General features: G+C 40.0%; 1 protein-coding gene across 1 annotated transcript in view; it reads right to left on the minus strand.

Moving 5' to 3' along the window:
• AHR (aryl hydrocarbon receptor) overlaps positions 1 to 23641 on the minus strand; it is a 63771-nt gene extending 40130 nt beyond the window's left edge. Inside the window, exons 1-2 of the mRNA XM_083823219.1 lie at positions 23191 to 23641; positions 15502 to 15689 (exon numbers count right to left, since the gene is read on the minus strand). Coding sequence (XP_083679345.1) covers positions 15502 to 15689; positions 23191 to 23246 — 244 coding nt within the window. The 5' untranslated portion in view covers positions 23247 to 23641. The remainder of the gene's footprint in view (positions 1 to 15501; positions 15690 to 23190) is intronic.
• Between the last annotated feature and the right edge of the window lie 2093 nt (positions 23642 to 25734).

The raw sequence follows: 25734 nt of genomic DNA on the forward strand, positions 1-25734 counted from the left end.
ATTATTACATTCCAAACATTTAGGAGTAGTACACCAACTATGAATACATAAATACAAAGCTGCCAGCTTTGCAGAATATATTCAAGTGACAAAATTCTTGACATCCTGGAAGCACCTTACCCTGCAAGCAGCACAGTAAAAAGTTTCTACTAGAAACAATTCATCCTGTTCATAAAACTAAAAAACCTTGGGTATAACACTGGATTACCATTATTATTATTTCAGGACATAAAAATAATTTAAAAATCAGATTTTATAATATTTATTTTTTGCATCTGCTAGGTACACTTATCTTATGTAATTTGCCCCTACAGACTGTTTAAGTGGGATGCCATTTAAATTCATTTTTTTAATTAAATCCATAGTACACAGTCCATTATCACATTTTTAGAAAGGAGACAATGACATTTAATTTTGGAGAAATGTATGTACAAGGTGATAGTGTAGCAGTGCTATTTTCAAAGTTACTGCCCTGGCTGATAATTTACCAGGTTTTGAATTACTGGAAAACAAGCAAATATAAATTAAGAGTAAATACGTTATGAATGTTATAAATGTCCTTAGAGGAAAAGGGTTCACTTTGTGGCCTTAGTATGTATCTAAACATAGTAAATACCCCTTACAAAATATATTTTATTTTTCTTGGTTGATTTTTGATAAAAAAGTAGCATTTGGTGAAGTGTCATTATAGTTTTAGTGCTTTGGTTACTACTGATTACAATAATGAAATCACAAACAAAATCATAAAGCTATTAAAATATGGAACAAGTAATTCCCTAGACATCTCACAGATGCTGTCAAATGAGCTACACCTTGTGTTAAGCATTAAGTTTCTAATTAAGGGAGATGTAATCCTCCTGTGTCATTTCATGGTGGTTAACATTGAAAGTGATAATCTTGACTGCTTATCTTCCCAAAGAACCTTCCATGTATCGGTAGGTCTGAAGGATGCCCATGAATACCGTGATATAATCTACATCTTAAGTCTCTCAGAGCTGGCGTTCAAATTCTCGTTGCTAGGAAAGGTCCTCACAGCATTTACCGAGTCCTTCCATTGGAGAAAGTAAACAAGGAGAAATTCTGGTCATGAGATTTGAAGTCAGTAAACACCTCTGTACAGACTGGAATTCCCTCCAGGGGAAAATCATGAAGCCCTAGAAGGATGCCTGTTAGGCAGGTCATAAAGCACAGTAGTAACAGGCGTATCTTGGAGGAGGAAGGGAAAAAAAAGAATTTAAGGCAATTCCTCAAAAAGTCTCTTGAACCTTCTGTTTAGTTTAATATGGCTCTAGTTTGAGGTTTAATATGACTGTGGGCATGGCATTGGCTAATGCTGCCAAAGAATCTTCTGAATACTTGAGAGATACCTCAAGTATGGAAATATTTATATACAGTGTAAATTCCCATGTTTTATTTTCATCCTGAAAGGAATGTGACCCACTTTACGAAAGATAGCAACTGTAGGCTTGGGGGTCGTTACCAAATTAGAGGGAGACAGATCCTTTCCCAAATGATTTCACGCAAAGGACATGCCGTAAAGTCTCCAGCAGCACATGACTTTGTACAACACTGAAAGAATCTGAAAAGGCCATTTTCTCTGAAATGTGTTTAAAGCAGTAACAATTTCTGAACGATTCAACCTAATTATGTTTTTCTTGAAACTATCAACTGGTATATCACTTGAATCTGCCTCCTTTCACCTCCTCTACCTGCTACCTGTTCATTTCCATTTATGACCCTTAACCAGACAAGTCCTCTCTGGGAGATAATTTACAGATGTGTTCACCGGGAGAGAAGAGGTAAAAATCAACACGACTATATTCCCTCTGAGCTTAGAGTGGGAAGGTAAGGTGAAAGGCTAAATATGAGGGAGTCTCAGCTCTTTATCACCAGGCTGGCTGGTGACCGTCAGGTACCTGACCTCAGCCAGAGGAAGGCACAAAACTGGCATCCAGCAGACATCAGATAATCTGTCCCCGCTCTTGTACATCAGATAGGGTCTCTATTAAAAGACAGAATAAAGCTACAGATAAAATGTAATGGCCTTCCCAAAACCACATCTGCATATATAGATATAGCAGCCTCATCTGAGCCACCCTGTTCCAGAGTCGAGATGCATTTCACAACGTGAGCCACTCCTCAGCACTGCTGCTACAACTGACGAATGCAAATCTAAGTACATGGCAGCACCAGAAACACATCACCTCCTTTGCACTTAGCACATGGGGACTAGAATGCATGTTGCAGGTGACATAAAATGAAATGACAGCAAAGTAATTTGAAGCTGGGAGGTGTGGAATAGAAACTCTTGTTAATCTTCCCCTCTAACACAGCTATGTTACCCCGTATGCTTCCCTGTTTTTTTTTTTTTTTTTAAATTCTCTTTTGATATATTGAGATGGACTCAATTCCTGCAAGAAAGGAGTTTATAAGAATCCTTAAGTGTTCTGGAACACAAGGCAGGTAGAATCTGATAAGGCTATTTTTACAAGTTTGCTTGTTTAAGCACTTCTGTCATTATTATCTGCTAATGCTTTCTTCCCATAAGCTAGAGAAGTTAGGTGTGACACTTGCTACATTTGGCACATTATTTGTAATCCAACTCTTTGCTCTAATTCATTTTTCCTACATCGTTTATAATACTCACTACACTATTTCACCATTCCATCTTTTCCCAGGGTATTGTTTAATATAAAACGTTCTTCTTTGCTAGTCTATGCTTTTAAAATTCTCATTTGTATACACAGATTTTTATAGCTTTCTCTCTCTCCCTCTCACCAGGTGTCTTTCCTACTTGATTCTCTAACCAAGAACTCAAATGATTTTGCAGAAATGTCCTCTGCTTTTATCAAGTCTTGGCTCTATTTCAGTGGTTTATGTTATTTTTTTTCTCCAGTCTATATTTTACTGGACAAGCATCTGCTAAAAAAGTCAGAAATAAAACGACTACTTTGCACATTAAACACTTCTTAAAACCTTGCTCTAACTTTTCATGCTGAACATACACTAAGTCACATTTTATGAACAGGCAGCTCAGATACATTTGGTGAAAGATGTTCTACTTGCTCATGTGTGCACATACTTTCTCCCTACTTTTATTTTCTTTACAAAAGAGGCTTTTTATTACTTAAAAAAATAGCCATTAGTTACCCTGTACAGCAAAGTAAGATTTATTTTTTTAATTTTATTTTTTTAAGCCTGTTCTACCACGAGCACTTTCAATTAATCAAGCAGAAGTTGTCTGAGAAGGAAACCACCTTGCATGACAGTACTAAAAAGTCCAAGCAATCTGCCAAGCAATTAGCCACAGCTTTTTTTTTTCTTTTAAAAATAAATAAAAATCAGTGCTTCTTGCTGTATCATTAATACAAAATGTTAAAAGCAACAACGGAAACATGACAACTTATCACAAACTGAAACTGCCTAATAAACTTTTATTCTGCTGTTCTTTGAGAGAAGCAAGTGTCTATTTTGCTCTTTAGATCTGAAGTGAGTTCAATATTTAAGTGCTGCTTTTAAAATATTTTCAAATTATACAAATCAGACTAAATACAAGTGGAAAGCATATTGACACATTATGACCAAAAGTAATGATTTTTTTCCTTCAGATCTGTAGGACTAATTCCATTTTTACTACCTTGCATAATATTCTGTTCCTCTATTTGAGGCATTGAAAAAGGGACAGTGAATCAAGTTAGCTTCCATCTGCCTTTTACATGGCAGATGATGTTAATCAACCCAGCTGGCTTATACAAAGATGCCTGCTGTGGCCATAGAGCAAAATGCTTTGCAAAATGTAACTTGCAGAGTAATTGCATTACTTTTCCGTACAATGTCACGGCCACACAGAGTAAATGTTTCTTTTAAAAGCATTAACAGTAGCTTTGCATTCTTAAACATGGCTGAAGTTTCAACATTGAAGAAACAACACGTTTTCTGATCTTAAAAGCACTTTACAGCAAGGTGACTATAGATTTTACAAGACTTTCCTAAGAAATACACCATAAAGATATTAAAAGCTGTTTTGAAACACTCCCATAACCCATGAACTTGAAGTTTAACCTGATTCTCTATGTAATTTTCCTCAACTTTCATAGGATTCTTTCTTCCATACCATTCTCAAAATGAAGTTCAGAAAGCCAAGAACTGTTGAAGATGGGGTTTTCCTCTTTAAACTGCTACAAAGTATAAAAAATAAAATAATAATAAAAACTCTGTCAAGGATCTGAAAAAAACAGTATTGTATGGCAGCAAATTGCTCACAACATTGATTATAACCAGCTCAACCTCTCCTACATGGGACTGCTATTTTTTTTTTAAAATATTCCTGTTTTTCTATGTTGCTTTTTAAAGAATGAGCAACCATATTATTCAACGTGGAATGTTAAGTGTTTATGCAGAAGTCTCCCTTACAAGGCGAGGACGTATTTTCAGTTGCCACAAAGTGATACTTAACACACTGCTATGTTTTCTTAAGTAGGAGGAAAAACCAACAACGAAGTTGTATATTTTTTTTCTTAAGTGACTAACTGAGTGATGCTGAACTTAGTTCATAGAGTGCTAATTAATCACTCCAGAAACATCACACTAAGTCAACACATGTCTACCTCCAAAAATGAGAGTTCAGTAATTGCTTTTGGAAGACTTAGTCTTTGTTCACAAAAACAATTGCACTATCTAAAGCTAACGTTCCCAAACTATGGTATGCAAGGCACTTCAAAGTTATTTTACGTGTGTGGTAGGCATCAGTAGCAACAGATCCTGATCTGGGCAAAAAAGCCAGGAGCTGCTGCAACTACCACACGGTAAAATCTTATCACCTTAAAGCCTATAAGCATGTGCGCGCTTCTCACTCAGAATACCTACATCACGCTCCCAAACTGGGATACAGAATGAGATTTAAATGAGAGATGAAAGGCAAGCAGCCGTTTCTGAGGAGCAGTAAGAAGGTAGAGAGGTTACAGTACCATGAAGTGTAGGATTAGGGATAAATTATTACAGTCTTTGTCCAAGAGGGTAATTGGTATCTAAATGTTGGCTGGGAATTTCTAAGCCTCTCATGAATCAGCAGTCAACTTAAATTAGAGCCTGAGCAAATGAAGGAGCTAAGAAAACAAAACAAAACAAAACAACAACAAAAAACTTTCAAGAATGTCTACAAAAGATATTTCCATTAAGCAGCAGAACAGTGATTAGTGTCCAGTGCTTTTATGGCTAGCCAATTGCACCTGGTCACCCGATGTCAGACTTTTAGTCTGACTTTTTCTGGGTGTTTATTAAAAAACATCAACTGGGAATAGAACTTTCAACTTTTGCTTTTATCATTTACTTTAAAACAGAACAGTACATTGCAGGAAACATGCAGTTGTTCAAATCTGTCAACTCTCACTTGGGCTTTGGAGCAACTTAACCACATACCAAACCGTACACTGCTTGTGGTTTCAAGACTTGGAGGCAATGAACTCTTGTTCCATAACTATCACAAAGAAGAGAGTCACCTGCTGAATCACCAAAACCATATCCTGGTACACACACATTTCTTCTGAGGTATTTCCCATTCAACATCTCCTCTGTACATCTTCCACGTCTATAGAGAAAAAAAGCCAGCTAGAGTTGCAATATGCCCACAAATTGTAACTTACCATCAGACCTATTAATATGACGCTGGTTTAGACAAAAAAAAGGAAAACAAAAGAATCATCGGATCATTCAGGCTGGAAAAGACCTCTAAGATAATGTAGTCCAACCTTTAGCCTAGTAAGAAGAAGTTAGATAAATAAAGAAGTTAGCTAAAAAGATAAAAAAAAAAAGAAGTTAGCTAAACTGTTAGATGTAAGTAATGAAGAATCAACTAAGAAAACGCAGTAATTTACTTCCTTCTGGAATGAGATGTAAGTTCAGCCTAGATGCCCAGAGGTACCTGTCTATCATTTTTTTGTGGTTTTTTGTTTGTTTGGTTTTTTTTCACCCTTAAATCTTAACACAGAGTTTCTTTTTCCTATCAATTAATTCTTACACAGTTTGGAGCAATACAGAGTTTATAACCATAAAGCTAATCAGGCATTATATTGTGTTTAAAAATCATCATCCATCTGTTATATTTTTGATATCTTACTTCTAAGTAGAAAATGACCATTAGCAGCACAGATTTATTTATTTTTAATAAATTCTGAAACAAATGCTTGAAGCCTTGGCTAAAGAAGTCTTTTTGAAGTACTACTTTCTCAGTTTTGTACACTAATAATCGTTTTTCATTATAAGGCTGAGGAATCTGAAATGATTTTCAAATTTCACTTACAGTTCACAGTTATTTTATCGTCTATTGATTTCAGAGACAAACTAATCTCACTCAGACTTGAACCGGGCACTCAATGTTTAACTCAAATCCATATTTTTATTTTTTAACTATTAAATATAAAAAGAATGCCTTAACTTTGGCTTCACACAATTAATGGCTCAATAGAAACCTCACAGACTTTTGCCTGGGGAATTTCTGTATGCTTTCAACTGAACAAAAGGAAATGGTCAATTACATTTCATATCATAGTACGTAACCAGACAGCTCAATTATTCTACTAACAAAATATGATGTTGAATTTTGCCACGATTGTAGTCAGAAGGGTGTGGAGATAAATCTGGGAGGTTGTTTTACAAGACCATTCAAGTCCAACCCTTGCTTTACATGGATGTTAGTGATTAAGCAATTTCTAACAGCAATACCTCATTTAAATTGAAGCAAAAACATAATTTCATCTCTTTTGGTGGAATGTATGTTTTTGTGCCAATTCAAAACTCTTCAGCAACTTAACAGAGCACCTTCTGGAATTCTTGAAGCACGGCAGGGAAGTCAAGTGAGCTTCTGGAAGTGTGCTTCCCTTCCAGACCAAGATTGTCTTCTACTTGGGATATGGGACTTATTCCCTGCTTATATCACTGTCAAGGCCCAAGGACCTATTCTGTTAAGGAGGACATTCACAGTGCTGGCTGCAATACTGAACCCTGAGGAACACTGCAAGTAACAGGCCACCAGCTGGACTTTATACTGCTACTCACAACCCTTTAAGCCTGCTGTTCCAGGCAGGTTTCCATTGCCACTGGAGTCCATCTACCCAAACCATAACTCACCGGTTTGGCAATAATAAAAGAATGAGAGATGATACTGAAGACCTTGCTAAAGTTGAGGTGAACATTATCCACTGCTCTCCCTTGTTCACAGAACCAGGCATTCCTCTTAAAAGGTAGTCAGGTCCACCATGCTTGATTCAACCTTAGTTTACAGATTAATGAGACCACCATTCTCACATTATAAAAATTGAGGATGAACTACTTAAGCCAGTAGCCATTTCAGAGTAGTAGATCCACACAGAAAGAAACACTGAGGACCTCGGGGCAGCTGACCCTCGTAAGTACTGAGGTAAGCAGTTGAAAGTGTTCCAGCAGAGGGTCCACAGCCAGCTAACGAAGACAGCATAGGGCTCGCAGAGGAAAGGGGGACACCTGAGAAGTACAGAGGCTGATGCATTCCTAAAAACTCTTATAGCCGTGGGGCTCAGACTTCTTGCAGAAGGGCACAATCATTGCACTCTACCTTCAAAAGCTGATGGGTTGCACAAGGATGAGCATTTTTTTCCTTCCACAATACTAGGTATAACACATTAACATTTACGCCATCTGTTTAGCATACTGAATGAGAATTCCTGTTTGCATTGTTATCCTTTTCAAGAATCAGACACACATACACACACACACACAAAAACACAACATATAATCGGTTGTACCTATCTACAAAGTTTCCCACTTAATAGGTCAAGAAAGACTATCCAAAAAAAGTATCAGAGCAGTATCAGTGGTCTAGATACATTTCCTATCATTGTCTGATAAAGCACACCGAACAACAGATGGTATAGCAAGAAGTAGATGGGGAGATACCATTATCTTTTCCTCTAAATATAAACAAATATTTATGTGGCACATTTTAAATCAATATAGGAAAGGCGTCATCCTTCAGCTGGCAACTCAAATGCAGACATCGAGAAGCAAAAAATAATTCAGAGACTGAATATTTCAGCATGAAAAGTTCATACCTTGTGTTTGCCCACGGGAATCATAACACTGAACACATGACAACGGAGTCTGATGGTGGAAGTCAAGAATGTTTGACCAGTCAGACCACGGACTTACTCCAGTAAATTCCTGCTTTGTGCAATCAGCTAGAATTTGTCTTAAGGGCCCATACATGCACAACTTTCAGCTTAGTATACGTCATAGGATGCCATGCGTAAAGTGTGCAATACAGAGCAATTCAAATGGCACATGGGTTGAATTTCAAGCGGAATTATTCTGTGGAAAAAAATGAGCATCTCTGTTCAATTAAAAACAGACTTCAGCATGCACCACCAAAGGTGACCAATTCCTATTTGCGTGTACCCTTTAATGTTCACAGCAGGCAAATGGCAAAACTACATTTTCTTAAAGTAGTTTCAGATAAGCGGTCTGGTTCTTACAGTTTACTTCATCTAAGTTTCTAGAATAACTACAATCAGTTTTATCATTAATATAATATCTTGTTAAAATATACAGCTTTGACAGTCCATCATTGCAGAGGTACAAGAACTCCTATGAGGTTTTCCCCAGGAAACATTTTTCAGTACTTCATCTGAAGCTCTCAAAAGCACTTGAAATTGGCTATTTCTCTTACCATTTTTATATCCTCTTAAAGAGAAGTTATAAATTAATCCATTACAACAAGCTCTGGTAACTAGAATGAACTTCTAGTTATGTAGTTAGATTTCCAAAACAATTCACAAAGCAATCATTCATTAACTATTAATTTATCAAACCATTTACGGAGCCAAAACTGTTTTAACGTAGCTAAAGTTTTTCGTTTACTTAAGAAAAATAAACTGTTATAACTGGCTAGAACTGTACAAGTCCACAGAGCTCAATCATACAAGCAAGTCTTATTTCCTTATCAGAATACAGATAAAGTCAAACAGGAAAAGCTAGGGCATTTCTCCTATCAACAAGCACACACAGGAGTAAAACTGCTGAGTCATAATGGCTCACAGCATTAAAAGCTGTTTTGGAGTTCATAGATTATTTGTACGCTTTTTTTTAAAGAGTATTTGTACTGAAGTGTTAAATTACCAGGACATAAGGTCACAGTCAAACAAATAGTACTCATGCAAAATCAAACTGGTGAATTGTGAAGCCCATGGAACACAGATGTTGAAAGCCTGATGCTACCTCTAATTACACTTCCTTAATTACACTTTCACCTTTAGAGGATGGATCAACTTTTACTGTAGTTTGTACAACAAAACTCCAGATCTTATCATCTTCATGTGCTTGAGTACAGTAATAAAAATATTAGCAAAAATCACAAGATTTGGAATATATAGATTCAGAGAAGTCGTAGTACCTCCTGAGGTTGACGCACTTGGTATCCTGCTACCCACTCTGGTTCTGAATGTCAGACTAACCATCATATCAATCTCAAGAACATTTATACAGTTTGCACTGAACAGATTTTAGGCTCTGATCTTGCAAACAAGGCAGAATATTCACTGCAATAGCCAGAACAAAGCACAGAACAGTATACGTAAAACTAATCTCCCTATTTAAAAGGGCTACAGAGTAAAGCCAAATACTATTCATACTGAAACTGGGTTTTCAAGAACTGTTACAACAGCTTGGTGGAACATAAGAGGCTCCTACACAGACTTTCCATGTATTTTTGATCAAGTAATAAACATAGCACAGAGATGAAGAGATAACCTTTTATTCTTCCCTGCAACGGGAGCTCTAACAATGACTAACATCAACCACTGAAATAATACACTGCAACAGTCCTGGAAAAGAAAAAAATGAAGATGAGATTAACTATCATTATTTGCACACAATTCTCCTTTTTACCCTACAAACATATTGATAGGGTAAGCTTTTCCCTTCTGATAAGAAAAGAATTTGCAGTTTTATATGTTCTGTATGAGGTATATTCAATGTAAGTTGTATCAGTCCGTAGCAGTATAGGTCTGTGCAGCTGCATTACTTGCCTAGTGACACAGCACTCCTAAAAATAAAACGTTTCTGGTCAAGTTAAGAATAAGAATGAGCATGTAACAATGAAAACATACACAATTGGAGATTTAAGGTGATGTCACAGCTACATGGCTCCAATCAGCATTTGTGAGGATCAGAATTTAGGACTTCAAAGCCTAAATCCCTACTTATGTTCTGTTATGTAAAATACAGGCTAAAATAGCCTGTAGCAGACAAGCCACAAATGCTTAGTCTAACTCTGGGCTGGGAAGGGGAGGGGTGAATAAAAAAAGACAAGTATGGCAGCACGGATTAGGAAATAACTTGAACGGTACGACAGGCTGATACTTCAATACCAAGCTACACATTCTGTAATGACTCTGGATGGGGTGGGGGAGAAAACATTATGAGAGGAAATAAAAGAATTTTTTCCCTTTTTCCTCCAAACCTCCAACAGAATGTAAAACAGCCCATTCAAAAATTTAAATATGAATTGATACCTATGGTAGAAATACAGAATGCAGAAAAGCCATCTCATTAGACAGAGAACTGTGTAACTTCTAAGGCCAGAAACCAAACAAACTGGAATCTGAATAATATTTTAACAGAAGGATACAACTGCTAGAAGCAAGACGTGGTGGATTCTCCATTTAACTTTGTCACGTCAAAATCAGATGGCACTCCACCAAAACCACACTCAAACAGTCTCTCTCAAACTATGGGGTGTTTTTCCACCTTGGGAGTACAAAAATGCCTCATAATGCAATGATGAATTAAGTAAGATGAGTCAAACCCACAAGAAGCTGCTGGCATCAACATAAACACCTGCAAGCAGTAACTGCAGCCTGACTGCACCGCTCTGTCCTGGAGGGCTTTAGCTTCTCCTGGCTTGGGAGGCGAGTGTCTAAGTGTAGAGCAGGAAGAGCAGGGAAAGAGGGCAAACACGAAAAGGAAGTTGCCCATTTGAAAATACATGAGGAAAGCTGCTTTAGACAAACAAGCCAGGTAAATACAATCACCTGAAATAAAAGTGAGTCAGGCCGTATTATCCTGGCCTTAGAAGGCTGAGCTTTAATCGGTTGTTTTGTAAATAGGTTTCTGTTTCACAGCAAAATTTAAAACTTGGCTAAAAAAAAAAAAACATTATTTGTATCTGCTAGATTGTAGGTATATTGTAACCATTCTTAATGAGACAGAATAAACACACTGTCTCCCGTTTTACCTGTCTTTACCATCTGTACTGTACGTCTTATCCTAAGCTGCACTCCTCAGAGCAGAAACCTCATGCAGTCTGTTCTCTCGAACATGCAGTACAATAGAACAGCAGGCATCACAAGAAAAACACATTATATCAAAGAATATATTTTACGTGATGATAATGGATGCATTGCAAATTTAAGCTATGTTATGCCAAAGAATGTGTGTTAATTATATTACAAAGTAAAATTAGGCAATGCAAACTTACTGGAAAAAATTCTTAATTATTCTGTTATTGCTGTGCTTGCCAGAATCACTTGCATACAACATAAGAAACCAATTCTGAACTAATTTTGAACAGAAACTTTCTTCTGTAATTGCAGAACTGTCCAATAAGCAAGAGAAAAAAATATATACTTTAAACCACAGGAATTCTTAGCGAAATGGATAAAAGAATAATTAATAAGCAACACATTCAATTTTGTTTCTAATGTATTGATACACATACACAGCACAGCTACCTCATTTCAGTTTCTGCAAACCTCTCCTTAATTCTAAGTATACCTTAGAAAAAAACCATGCCTGGACATGTTAAAAAAAGTTATCATGCTAATTCTGTTTTTATTCCCATTTATCCCTTTAATCCAACTGCTTCACCAAAACCCTGAGAAGACTCATTATAAGTGTTCTTTCTTGCTGTGGTATTTAAATAGTTGTCAATTTGTCACATAAGGACCAGAGCTAGAGGCAAAAGGACTTTTTCATTTTAGCATGCACAGGGAACACAGGCTATGCCTAAACGACTGTCCAGTTGTGCTCCAGATGCTGAACTCACACTAACCTGCATCCACACAAAGAACTGTTGTCCCATACCCTACTTCTATACACTTTTCACCGCTGAATGCACACATGTATTGGCACTTCACATCAAAACAGAGTGAAATAATACAAAGAGAACATACCAAGTCATTCTTTACCGTCAGCAGACACCTGCCTGATTTATCCCAGTCTCTTAAAAATAACAAGCTTGCCTTAAGCCACTTTCAGAAAGTATCTTACACACACAAACCAAATACTCCAGCGGTGATTTAAACTCACCTGCTTGACTTTGAGGACTGCTGATCTATGTCAGTACATGCAGGTATCAGCACACAGCTGAAAAGCAACACTACCTCAAATCATTTCTTAGCTTTGACTGACCACACGAGAACTTTGGCTTCATAACAAAGCAGACTCAAGAGACATTATTTTAAGCCACTACTGAAACGTCTTTCTTGACTACAGAACTTCACGTTCCAATTCTAGCATATACAAGAACACGCCAGAGTGCCTGACGTGGATACGGAAAGCCTTCTGCCACCGTGCTGACTTGAGTAACCTGACCACACAGACAGCTACGGCATCACTGACTCGCGTAGCTGAAGGGCAGCCATACAGGATTGCTTAACAGCAGCCACTGGGGAACTTCAACAACAAACTACAACAATCAAAAGCAAGTGCTCAACACACTATAATCAGTTACGGACAGAGAAAAGGAAGATGTTTAAAGGTTATGGAAAAGAAAAAGACGTACAACAATTTCCCAGAATCTGGACTGTGTTAAGTGTGTTAAAGCCTACTGCATTTCTAACTTGACACTATGGAAAAACTCATCTGTCTTTAACTCTAGGGAAAATTCAGTATCGTCTTAATGATTTGGGAGGGAAGACTTTTTTTTTTTTAATACTTAGCTTTTAAAGTAGCAACTAGACATCTAAGTGAGGAACATTTATTTAAATGGACACAACTTCTTGAGATGTCTTTCATAAAACAGTTCTTCCCCGCCCCTCCCAGACTTCCGCCTTCAGAAAACAGACATCCACTCTGGATTATTTAAACTTGGAAAAATGCAAGTGTTTTCTTTGAAAAAATATCTATTGTTACAGCAAAAACTTGGGTTTCCTTTCAAGCAAGATCATATGATTACGCGTTTATATTTTACTTTCCGCAGGAATTTACACACCCCCCATTTGCATCCTGTTATTCATTTAGCGTTTCCCTTTACTTCAGCATGCTGTGTTAATAACATGGACCTGCTGGCTCAGGCCAGGCACTCAAGGTGACAATCGATGATCACTCTTGCGTTTATCAGATTAGTTCTACAGGGCTTTCCTCATTATTTAACTACAGAAAACATTCCTTCAAAAATCAGTTCCGTGAGAAGCACTGTATGGGCAGATCATGAAACCAACTAACCTAGGGTGGTGGGGTTCTTTATTTCTGTTGCTGTTGGTATTTATTCGCTAACTAGGTACTTTAAAGCACTTATTTCTCCTTTGGAGGGTCAGTTTCAACTGAAATACATTTCATGCTATTTAAGTACATTAAAATAGCAAAAATAATTTTCCTCTTTGCAATACTGGATCTACCATAGTCTTAGATTGCGTTATCTTGTTTATCTTTAATCACCTACGTTCGCTCTTAAACACCTTCAGATTGATATTGATTACTAACCTGATTTGTAGCCCTACCTCTAAAGAAATAGCAAGAAGCCTCTTTCCAGGAAAAAAAAAGACCAGATAGCTTCTATGAAGGTAAATGTTACACTTGCTTTATCTTAAATAATATGATGTTATTTTGACTTTTTGAACAATGTATCTTTTCACATATACCAGGCTATTTTATTTTATAGAATTTAAAGGAAAAATATTCTGTTGTAATGTACCCAGTATATACACTCACTCATTGTTTGAAAAATACTTTACAGTTCCTTTCAGGCAAATTAAAACTCTGCTACTTAATTCATTATGACACAATAACCGGTATTCCACAGCTCTGGTCCAGTATTATAGCCATAGTAGCTGCATGTATCTGTATGATGTGGATACCATTGGAACAGTACGTTGTTACTGAGTTGCAACACAGTTTAAGTGTGCTTCAACAGTATTTAAATTGCATCTTGAGATGGATATACAACTTCCTTGCTGCTGAATGGCTGAAAGCTACCTTCGTGTTCAAATTAGAAACAAGCAACTGATGTAAATTTTGGTGTAGAGTGATTATAGGCTTTTCCATCCTCTTTTACATCACAAAACTGGGTGAAGCCATGATTTTTTTTTCCTATACAGAAATAATAGCACTAACCCCTTTATTGCAAAACCTTCAAGTGCAAGTTGTCAGAACAAAATAAAACAAAAATCAAGCACTTCCACTGCATGAGAAATAGAGATCAGTCCATATGAACTGAAACACTAAATTTTTAGCTGGTAAGGACAGAGGCTATTTTTGTGTCCAAACAACTCTGTCAAAAAAAAAAAAAAGAGACTGATCAGCTGCAGATGCTGAGGAATGCAATTCTATCTCTTCGGTATAGTGTCATAAAACTTCTGATTGATAAAAAAAAAGTACAATTTTATTTAAATACCAGCTCTTTGCTTTATTCCAGCAATGTAAAGGACCAGACTATTTCTGCCTTTGAAGAGACTGGCATGCAGACAACCACCACATTTCACACTACAGAACAACTCAGGTAATGAAGGAGAGGGGTCGAACTCCTTTGCTACCCTGACACAGTACGGGAGGACACGTGCTGCTGGCCTAATTACTACTCTGAGCACTGCTGTGTTACCTTCTCCCAGGCTGGGGTCAGTGAATACCTGCCCACACAATTGGAAAACCTCAGCTGTCATCTTAATGCCTCATACGCTGCTTTAATCAGGGCTTGAAGACAGAAAAGACGTTGCCTCTATTTCTTTAGAAGTCACCTTCATGATAAACTATAGGAAGGAGTACTAACAGTTACCCTATGTAAGTCTTTTAACCTATATGAAGTCCTAACCTATTTAAAGTCTTAAACCCTATATGAAGTCTTTTCCATGCATCAATAAGCAAAGCATACAGCTGATGGGAACTCATATGACATGTATTGAACTGTAATGGCTTTAGGAAGGCTATTTTCAGAGGAGGAAAAAATAAATCTCATCTCTTCTCCTCTTTGAAAGTCTAAGAAAAAGGACTGGAAGACTCATAAAAGGTGATATTATTTCCAAATGCAAAGCTTTGAAAGACTGGTGATTTAAGTGAAATATAAGTAGTTACATTTGGTTTTCAAGAAACTGGAAAGCTTACTTTATACAGTTACATTGTACATATCCATGCAACTGGATGTTCCATTAAAATACAGATAAATTTAACAAGTTTAAGTACTTAAACAGCTGAAATCAGCCTACAGTATGAACAGAATTTTACAAGCAGGCCAAAAACAAATAAATTCCCAATCCTTACCGTCAAAAAAACTTTTGGCTCTCAGGTAACTGACGCTAAGCCTAAGCACAGACAACTTATCCAATTTGGCGATAACATCTTGAGGGAAAGGCAGAAGGCTAGCCAAGCGATCCAGCTCTGCATTCAGACGATCCCTGTGTCTCTTGGATGGATTGGACTTGACTCCTTCAGCTGGGGATGGCTTTACTCTGTGGCAAAGAAACAAACAAAATATAAACAAAAGTTCCTTCCCAAAATGAAGGTAAGTATTTGCCAAACCTAACATTACAAATAGCCTTTTAAACTGTAACATGCAAAATGTTTTTCCCAAGTGACTTCTGTTTCCCACGGAAAAAAAATAGAATTAATCTAAGATCATTTAACTCCCCCCCAATACACCCACTATTAAATGAAGCAGTAAGAGCTGCGATGGCTATCTGACGACGTAATGAACATTTGAAACCTTAAGAGATTTAGCATTTATTAAAACCCTCCTATGGTTTCACTTAAATGTCACTTCAGTTCTTCCAAACACTTGTATTAAGAATAATTCAGTTAATATTTATTAATATTTGTGCACAAATTATTTGATAGCCTACTTTTAACTCAAATTACAGTTTTTCCACAGGTGTCCTTCATTCTTCATCAATGTTTGGAACAGGTTATTGTCAAGTGAACACAACAAAAGGCTTAGGAACTTGCTAGAAAACAAGGCATTCAAAACTGCACAAGAAAAGAGATACAGCTCAGTCAGCAAGTAAAATCTCCCTCGCTCACACTATTGAACTTCTCCTGTAAATCAGCTCTTAGCTGATGGCATTCCACTTGAGTATGGCATGACAAAGGCATGCCTTTGTAGCTCACATAGTACAATGTAAAAAGCTTTCTGTTATGAAGTAGATAATAAACTTTTTGTAAACCTGCTGTTTTCTATTCATATTTGCCCTGAGCTGCAACTCCAGATACCTGAATATGAATACTCATACCTCTTCATACATGCAGTAGTCTAAAAACAGATTTACAACCCCCTACTCACTTGAATTATATTTAGCCATTCCAAGTCAACACTAAAACCAATTAACTTATCTGTGCGAGCCATAATACATTTTAGAACATGTATCACAGTTTCCTAACTAAAAAGTGATTAATTCTCACTTTTCCCACATCGCAGTTGTATTTGAGAGCTGCAGCCACTACTGATTTCTTACAATTTGGCTGCTTTCATAGGGATGTTGGCTCTGCAAGGTGTATCGTTTGTGAAAATAATGAACATAAAGACTTCAGCAGTTAAGTTCTTCAGTATTTTTTTTAGTCTGCTTCCAAGTTTTGTCTCTAAATCATTTTTAAGATGAGAAACTGCAAAAGCTCCAACAGTCATTTTTGCCACTGCTGAAAGTGACCCATACTGAAAAACAATCTCATCTTGTGCTTCCAGTCAAAAAGGTAGTGATAGAGTGGACATTCATTTTCTTTGCTTGTTGTTCTTCTTTCTCCCCCTCCTTTTTTGTTTCAATTACACTTGTTGGTTTAAATTCAAACCATTCTTTTTACAGGCATTGTTTATTTTTGAAACTTGTCAAAAACTTGCACTTACACCTGGCTCCATGGCCACTGGCTCTGCAGCTGCCCTTCTGTACATTAAAGAGGGGCATGCTTTTTATGTAGAGCCTGGTAACTTGAAGGTGCCATAATATAAAATGTTAGTGAACGGATAAAATACATTAGCAGCAACAACTTACTCCTTAAGTTAACCTTGCAACAGACTAAGCACTGCCTAGGACACAGTTCTAGCTCAACTCTATACTACAAACATTGGAAAAGTGGGAAAAAGAGATGAATCAAGAGGGTAAATGAAAATTATTCTTCTTAAAATAAAATACTATCTTAAAATAATTTAGTAAAGCTTTCTACGCATTCTCTTATTCTGGCAGGATATTCACTTGCACAAGATTAACACAACTTAAATATAACCCTAACAAAATAAGGTTCAATAACACCAAACATCACCAGCAACATTCAAAGTTGCTTCATAAATATTTTTGTGTATTAAACAGCCATAAATAAAAGCACAGAATAATAAATACCAAACCTTTAGCAGGTAACAGCTGCATAACAACCGGTGAAGAGCTCACTACTATCAAATCAAACGCGCTTGTAAAAAGCAAAGGTCCCCATGAAAACAGTTCACCATATGCCATCTTTTCCAAAAAAAAATAAAAGCACTAAATGCTACCTTCCTATTTTCACAGCTGTCCTCCTGCCTTGCTTAAAACTTCTACAAGCAGTTTGGCAAGTTATGTTGAAACTATATGCAACTGTGCAGTCACCTTGTCAAATTGCTCGTTGGATCTAATTGTTTTTGCTTTACTTTCAAGTAATTTTTCTTTCTTACTTCTAAGTAGTCCAAAGCATAAGGATTTCGTAAACATAGTATTCATTTCTGAATACCAGGTTAGCAGTATTTGCAATATAAATCTTACCATCTCCTCTCCTTCCAAAGGAACCACTGATTTTCCCTACATTTATTCTCTATGACCCAACTAAAATCCATGATATAGACAGAACAACTATCTTCAGTGACAAAAGAAATTAGGGTGTAAACGAAGGGGGAATAAGTAGTGACTTGAACCATTTTCCATTCACTTACGTAAACCCTTGATGCTAAGGGCAGCCCTAGCAGCGTTGCAGAAAGTTATCTTCAAGGAAAATGGAATGCTACATCAAGATTAAATCCATGCATATTTTATTTATAAAGGAAAAAAAAAAAAGAAAAAAAGACTAAAGAAGGGAACAGATTTTAAGCTGACCTTTTGGTTCTTGATCTTTTACCTTACTTACAGGAAGTTTGAATTCTGTAATCAATCAAAGGCCAGAGGTCTTTGTGCACTCAGTATCTCTTAACTGAACTAAGTCCTTATCGCCCAACAGCTGCAAAAAAAGCAAGGACAGCTAATTCTAGTTTTAACGTTAGAAGAGATTTGCCATCATAACATTAGTTGACTACTATTTTCAGAGGTCTGTTACAAACAACTTAAACAGAACTTTTAATTACACGTTTACCACGTGTGCACTCACAGACATTAATAACACTACGTTATTAAAAAGTGCATGAGTATCTGAGTCTTCTTATTAAGAGGCCAAAATAAATCTCAGTATTTATATGCTAAGTTGTATTTTTAAAGGGAAATTCATGCAGTTCTTTTCTTTGAGAAAATGAAAACTACACACAGATTTATTTTGTTCAACAAAGAATTATTTTGTTCAACAACCAATTCTTTAAAACAGACAAATGCATAAGCACTGAAAAGCATGATACCTTATTCACAAGACCAAAGTGTGAAATGAACTCAGGAAATAAAATGATGTGCAAGAATAGCATTAAAGAAACAGAAAATTATGTTTAAAAACTAATTAAGAAGTTCATCAGAATGGCTTTATCACTTAGAAAAAACGGCATGAAAGAGAATACACGTCATCTAACTGACGGATTTAATCTTTTCAGCTGTATGTATTTTTCATCTCATCTTTAAGATTTCATGAAATAACATTCTTCTGTATGTTATTCAACTAACTGCAGCTCAGGTATATGAAACACATCAGTTACCACTAAGCATGTGCTACATAGGTGACATCTCCCCAAATTCTCTGTTTACTTTAAAAACTGAAAAAGACTCCTATGCATGTACACTCATTTCCCACTCCGAATTTACCATCAATGAACGATCAGGTGATGATTCCTTTGGAAGCAACAGATACAAGACAAACTACTTCTTTGATCAAAAGCTGTTGTTAACCTACCCTGAAGGGGCAAGATACACTTTCCAACGGTTCCTTCAGCAGGCAATGAAGCCAACAAAGGTTTAGGAATAAGGTTGTTTTTACAAAAAAAAAAAAGAAAAAAAAAAGAAAAACCACACTCCAACCAGCGGTGTGCTGCTCATCGGATGCTCTACTGTTTGGTCCTGCAGGACAAACAGTCTCACTTTGCTCAGGTTGTCTTGGTGTCGGAACAACCCTGGCAGAGCGATGGAGACAGCCGAACACCAGCCAGGAGCGAAAGCTTCTTGCTCAGTTCTAACATACTGCAATACTGTTTCAGATCACAAGCCAGGCCTATTCAGAAAGAGAAAAAAAAGCATGCTCTTCACTGCTGGCCATAGTATCTACGTTTGACTACATTCATTTGTGGCAGATTTTCTTTCCAAAAAGTATATTTTTGCAAGACGCATTGCCAAAAAAAATAAATAAATAATACACAACAAAAACAAACAAAGAAACCACCACCACCAAAAAATCAAAGAACAAAACCCACACCAACCAAACCTTAGAAACAGTCACTTTCAAGTAGCAATCTACATGTAACATACAGGTACACCAAGACTGGCAGGGTTATCATTTCTAAGTTTATTCTACTTATGACAAACAGCTTTAATGTCTCCCTTTCAGATGAAAGGTGTAAACTGTTGTATGTATGATACTGCTTTAAACAAAGCAATATTTTAACGATTATTTTTCTTTACTGACGAAGTTGCATTTTGAAGGCTTGTTCTGGCGCTTCTCGTTTGTTTGTCTTGAAAGAAAACATAAACAGTCATGTGTTTTGTTTTTTTTTTGAAATTAAAAGTATCTCTGCACTGCTTTCAGACATTATTGTCTTAATTTGTAGTCTTAATTAAGGATCAACCAGTCAAACATTTTTCTCTGGAATATTTAGTATCATGAATACTTTTAAACTAACTCAGAACAAAAGCGTATCATTTCTTATTTAGTCTGCTCTTTCAAGAAACACGCTGTTACACTTTTTGTGTCTGCACAGTATGAAACATTTAGATCCCCCCACCCCATTCCTTGTCTATTACATTCATTTAGTTACGAAAAACAATTCCTATCCAAATACTAAAAAAAAAAAAAAAGGGCAAATCACAGTTAGATAGAGGCAGAAAAATATCGAAATAGAAGAACTGCAAGGTGGAGTGATAGTAATAGATCCTAACATGATCTGAAAGACGTTATATCTCCAGTAAACCCCACCTCAATAAAACTTTGCATTTTATCCTCCTAGCACGCAAAGTCAGCGGTTCAGATACCAATCGCTTGAGAAAAGGAATACAAAGCCTTCAAAAATAAGCAAAGGAAGAAGGAAAAAGCAGGGGCCATGCCCTGCTCGCCAAGCCCCCGGGCACGCAGCACCGCCACGGGCTGCGGCCACCAGGGGGACCCGCCCGGCTCCGACGGGAGGAACCCGGCGGAGGGCTCCGAGGCTCCCAGCGAGTGGTTTCTGCAGCACATTACATTTTACTGGAATGCAGATTGTTTACTAGGCGCTTTTTTTTTTTTTTTCCTTTCTTCAGATGACAAGATAACAAGATGAAGTGCAGGAGCAGTTGCCATTGTTGCTTTTCTTTTCCAGCCGCAGTACTGTAGCTCCCTGCTGAATCCGAGAAGCACTTTTCAACGCTTGGCACTGTCGGGCAGCTCCCTGCCAGGTTCAGTCCTTTACACGGCACATAAAGACAGGGTGGTTGCAGGAGAAGCTTCCTCAATCGGTTTTGAGTTATCATCATGACTTTAATGAGTTATCTGCACCTGGAGCAAGACATACTTCTTCTTCATTTTTTCCCTATGTACGGTAAGGCACTGTGTGAATACCTTCTTCCAATTCTGTAAACTAGCTGCCTATTGTTGCAGGTTAACAATTATCAGGATCCTTTCAAAGGTATATATATGGCAAATGAAACATTTAAAGAACTATCTACTGAAGCAATCTTTATAAAAGGTACTACTCCCAGCAATACATCACTTCTTTAATTTTGCAACTTTTTTGGAACAACTCTGAGCTCTGCTGGGGACACGAAATTTCAAGTTCAAAGAAACTTGGATCACGGCAGCATCAAACTGTAGCGCAAGGAAACAGCGTTGGGACTATTCTCCCCTCCTTCCCCCCAGTCAGTTGCAAAAGCTTACAGCATCTCCCTGTGGTTTATGGCCCAAAGGTACGTTCTGTACTAGGTGACGTGAGAAATCAGAGCTCTCTGACCCACCAGCAGTGATCCATAAGGTTGGTCTAACAGCACAAGGAACCAAAAAGCATAGCTGTTACGAGAAGAAAAAGCGATGCATGCCAGATAAATTCATCTTGCACACAAATAACTTCTGGTAACCCAAACAAGGTAGGTTAATAGTCATGCGTCCTCTTCTACGGACAGGTGAGCATACAACTTTAATATCAATACCTTTACTTTAAGAGGAAACACTTACTTCTCCCTTTGGTTTTAGAGGGCAAAATTCCTCAACAGAGATATGATTCCCATTAGGAATAAAAGAAGCTTCAAGTTCAACTAATAAGACAAGCGCGGCCAAATTATATAAAGAGAGTATCTATGCAGAAAGAGATGATTTACATAGCTACTGTGGTAACACACACACACAAAAAAAAAAAAAAAGAGTTTCACATCCTCTAATCCAGCCTTAGAATTTAATAATAAGCCAGACATAAACCAATCTTACCAAAAAGGCAGCACACCTCACCCTTTCGCAATCAGAACGTAAGAATTATTTGCCTTCAGCAACTAATAGTTGACAAACACTACCAATGCCTTTTTACTTCTTCATGAAAAAGCAACACTAATTTCACTCTTGAAATCCAAATCTATAGAGCAAGTCTAATTCAGCACCTCTGTTTGGAAATGAGTGATCAAAAGAAAAAAAGCAAACACTGCTGTTCACATTATGACTGTACCTTCCACCAAGGGCTTTAAAAAAAGCCATGTTTAGACTTCTTGTCTAATTTGTAGACCGAGAATCTGGATATGTGTACGTATTCACTCTAACAGCTCCAACCGTAAAGACGCAAGCACCCCAGTTAATTCCCCTCCCCCGAGACAGTTGTCTTCTCTAAGTCTAAAACCATACCACTTACATGAGAATTTCATTAAATATTTGTCCTTCTCTTCTTTAACGCTTTTGGAGTTTCGGCAATTACCTTCCACAGGAGCACTCCTCCAAAATACAGAGGGCATTTTTTTGAGCTTTGTATCACGGTTATCTTCGCTGCAGCCCAGTAGTTCAGCTTTACTACTTTTTACGACCTATAGGTACTCGACTTCCAGTCGAAAGTGCAAGTTCAACATCCCCTGTGTCCTGCTCATCGCCGGCCAGCCGCTCAGCGCAGCGCCCGGTCCTGCGGCAGGTGCACAACGTGCCACTGCCCAGGTGGCGAGCCGTCCCTCCCCGAAGTTTAGAAATAAAAACCGCGGCCAGACTTCTTTTTTCTGGCCTCTTTCGACCTTAAAAGAGACCCGCAGGGGTGCCGGAGGCGGGCTGTGACCGCTGCGGTGCGGCGGCGAGGCCGGGCCAGCGCCGGGAAGGGGCCGAGCGCCCGGCGCTGTCACCTCAGGTGCCTCCCGAGCCGGGGCGGCCGCGCTCCCTGCTGCCGCCTCCGCCTGCCTGGTGGCGGGGGACGCTCGCTTCTTTAATTATTATTAACCGAGCGAAATGAAACGAGATCACCGGCCCCAGGACACGGCGTGGGGCGGGCACGGCTCGGTACAGCAGCCACCTTCCCTCTCCCTCCCCGGGAAGAGGGGCGAGGGCAGGGCCGCGCAGCCGGCGGGCAGCCCCCCGCCGCGGTGCCCCGGCGGGACGGGGCAGGGAAGCCGCTTCCCCGTCCCCCCCCGTCCCCTTCTTCCCAGCCCGCCGAGAGCCGCTTACATTTTCTGCACAGGTTTCCGCCGCTTGCGACTGGCGTAGGTGACATTGGCGTTCATCCTGCCGCCGCTCCAGGGCCGCCGCCCTCCTGCCCGCCTCGCTCCGGCTGCCGGGAGGGGGCGAGCCCCAGCGGCGCCGCAGCCCCGGCCTCGCCCGCGGGCCCCGGCCCCGCCGCCCAGCCCGCAGCGCGCTCGGCTCCCCCGGCGCGGCGAGCTCGGGAGGCGGAGGCGCCACGGGGCGGGGATCCCAGGTGATCGGCGGCGGCGGCGGCGACACCCACTGGCCGCCCCCGCGGGGCACAGGTGTGGGGGCGGCCGGGGCTTTCCAGCGCCGCGTCCCCCCCCCCCCCACCCCGCGCCGAGGCGACACAGAGCACCCGGCCGGTCCCGCGGTCTCCGCGCCCCGGCGCGGCCGCCGTCTGCTGGCCGAGCGCCTGTCAGTGTGCGCGGCGCCGGGCCGGGCCGCGCCTCCCCGCCCAGCCCAGCCCAGCCCAGCCCGGCCCGGCCCGGCCCGGCCCCGCGCCCGCTCCTCCCGCACGGCGCTGCCGGGTCCCGGTCCCGCCCCGCCCGGCTGACAGCGCCGCCGCCCCCTCGCCCCCCGGGGGAGGCCCCTCGCGGCGGCCGCGCTGAGGGAGGAGGGGGCGGCCGCGCCGCCATGTTGGGAAGGGCGGGCGAGGGGAGAGGAGGGCGGCTGGGGGGGTCGGGGCTGGGGGGGAAGGTGGGCTGCGGGCACCGGCAACGTGAAAATAAAATAATAAAATAATAAATGAAATAAAGTCACGGTTGCGAAAGGAAGCCGAGCCCGCCTCGGTTGCAAGATGAGGCTTGTGTCGGTCACCTGCCGGCACCGAGGCCTGCAGCCTCCTCAGCTTCCCACTTCCCCGAGGCTGAAAAAAACCGCCCAGGCCGCAGGTCACCCAGTAAACAAGCCCAAAATAAGGCGCTACCACCAAAACGAGGGGCTGGGAGGGAGCCCCAGGTAGGAGTGCTCATGGGTGGACAAGTGGAAATGCGCGGGGCTCCTCCGCAGACAAGGACGAGAGGACGCTTGGGGGAAGTCGCCTGGGGCAACGCTGCAACTTAAGCACCAGAAGGACCGAAGGGGGTTATTAGCCCAGGATGTGGTTAATATCTCATTAGGGGGTAAATCCGTGAGTTATTATGCTGACATTTTAAACTAAACACTTATTTTAAAGGAAAGCAGTAGCATCACAAAAAAGTAAAAGGTGCTGCCAAACTGCTGACAAATAAAACCGTTTAAGAAGCCTCCTAATGCATTTGTGACCCGCCACTGCTTCGTCTTCCTGTATTCTTCCTCTGTTTCCTCTCACAAGAGCAGAGCTCTTCACCCGGAATAAAGACAATAAATTTTGTCTCTGCACTAAACTTGGGAGACGGGGAGTCACCCTGTGTAAACACAGGCTATACACAACTGTGACTGCGACAAGAGCCTGGCTGACCCATGCTGAGAATGAGGAAGAGCTCCCTTCTGCTCCCATTGAAGCCCACAAAACTCCAGCCGCTTCCCGAAGCAGACGGCTGAGTCCAGCCCAAGCGATGCACCCACAGCCTTGGCCCCTCTGCTGCTCAAAACTCAGGCTGTTGCCTTTAGCACAGGTCCTTGCCTTTTGCCTTCTCCTGGTTCTCCCTGCCTGGCTGCGAGAAGGCTGAGGCAGTGTCCTTGGTGCTGGCTTGCATCTGCCTGCAGAAGCTGGCCAGGCTGCAAGAATTAAAACAGCAGCTAAGAGCACTTTCACATTCCCTCTCTGGCTGTTGAAACCAATACTGTGGTTATGCAAGTACTCCTGCTCCGGTATGCTGACAGAGGTTATTAGCTGTGGCCCAGGTATTACCATATGGCAGCTGCTGGGAAAATAGAGCACCGCGGTTGTGCAAACCCCAGCACAGCCAGTCTCCTGGCTCAGGGGCAGCTGCGCCGTGCCGAAATGCAGCAGCTTTGCTGAGGAGTCCCGGCTGCAGCCATGCTCTGGTTCCAGCATCCTGTGCATCCCGCGGTGGCATGGGCCTCATCCTCAGAAGCTCACAGCGTGAATTAGACAGCATAACACACGCTTGTTTACCAGCTTAATTGCTCGAGTTTAATTGCCTGGGAAGCTATCCCAGATGCAGAGTATGCTGAAGCCACAATATTCAGATTAAATTAATTTAACTAAATCTTAAAAACGCTAGCGTGCAAGTAATTGATCAAATACTGTTTTGAAAAGTATATCTTCAGCAAAGAAAAATTATTGAAATCCATTGAAAAAAACATATAGCAAAGGAACTGTACTCATTAAAAGGTCGGTGCATTGCATTTGCATTCCTGCCACATTCCTGGCCAAACACCTTGGCAGAGGATGTCAGCTATTTGCTGCTATCTGTCGCTCTGCAGTCCCTTTTCTCTTTATTGTCTTCTCTCTTCACTAGATGTTGCCAGCATCCAGATAGGCAGTAACGTGTGCCATATCCTACTTCCTTCTCTTCTCCAGACCCTTTTTTTGATTTTAGAACTAAAACTGAAAATTAATGCCATTTACTCTCTCCAAAT

Source organism: Anser anser (genome assembly GCF_964211835.1).
Source record: "Anser anser genome assembly, chromosome: 2".
NCBI lineage: Eukaryota > Metazoa > Chordata > Aves > Anseriformes > Anatidae > Anser > Anser anser.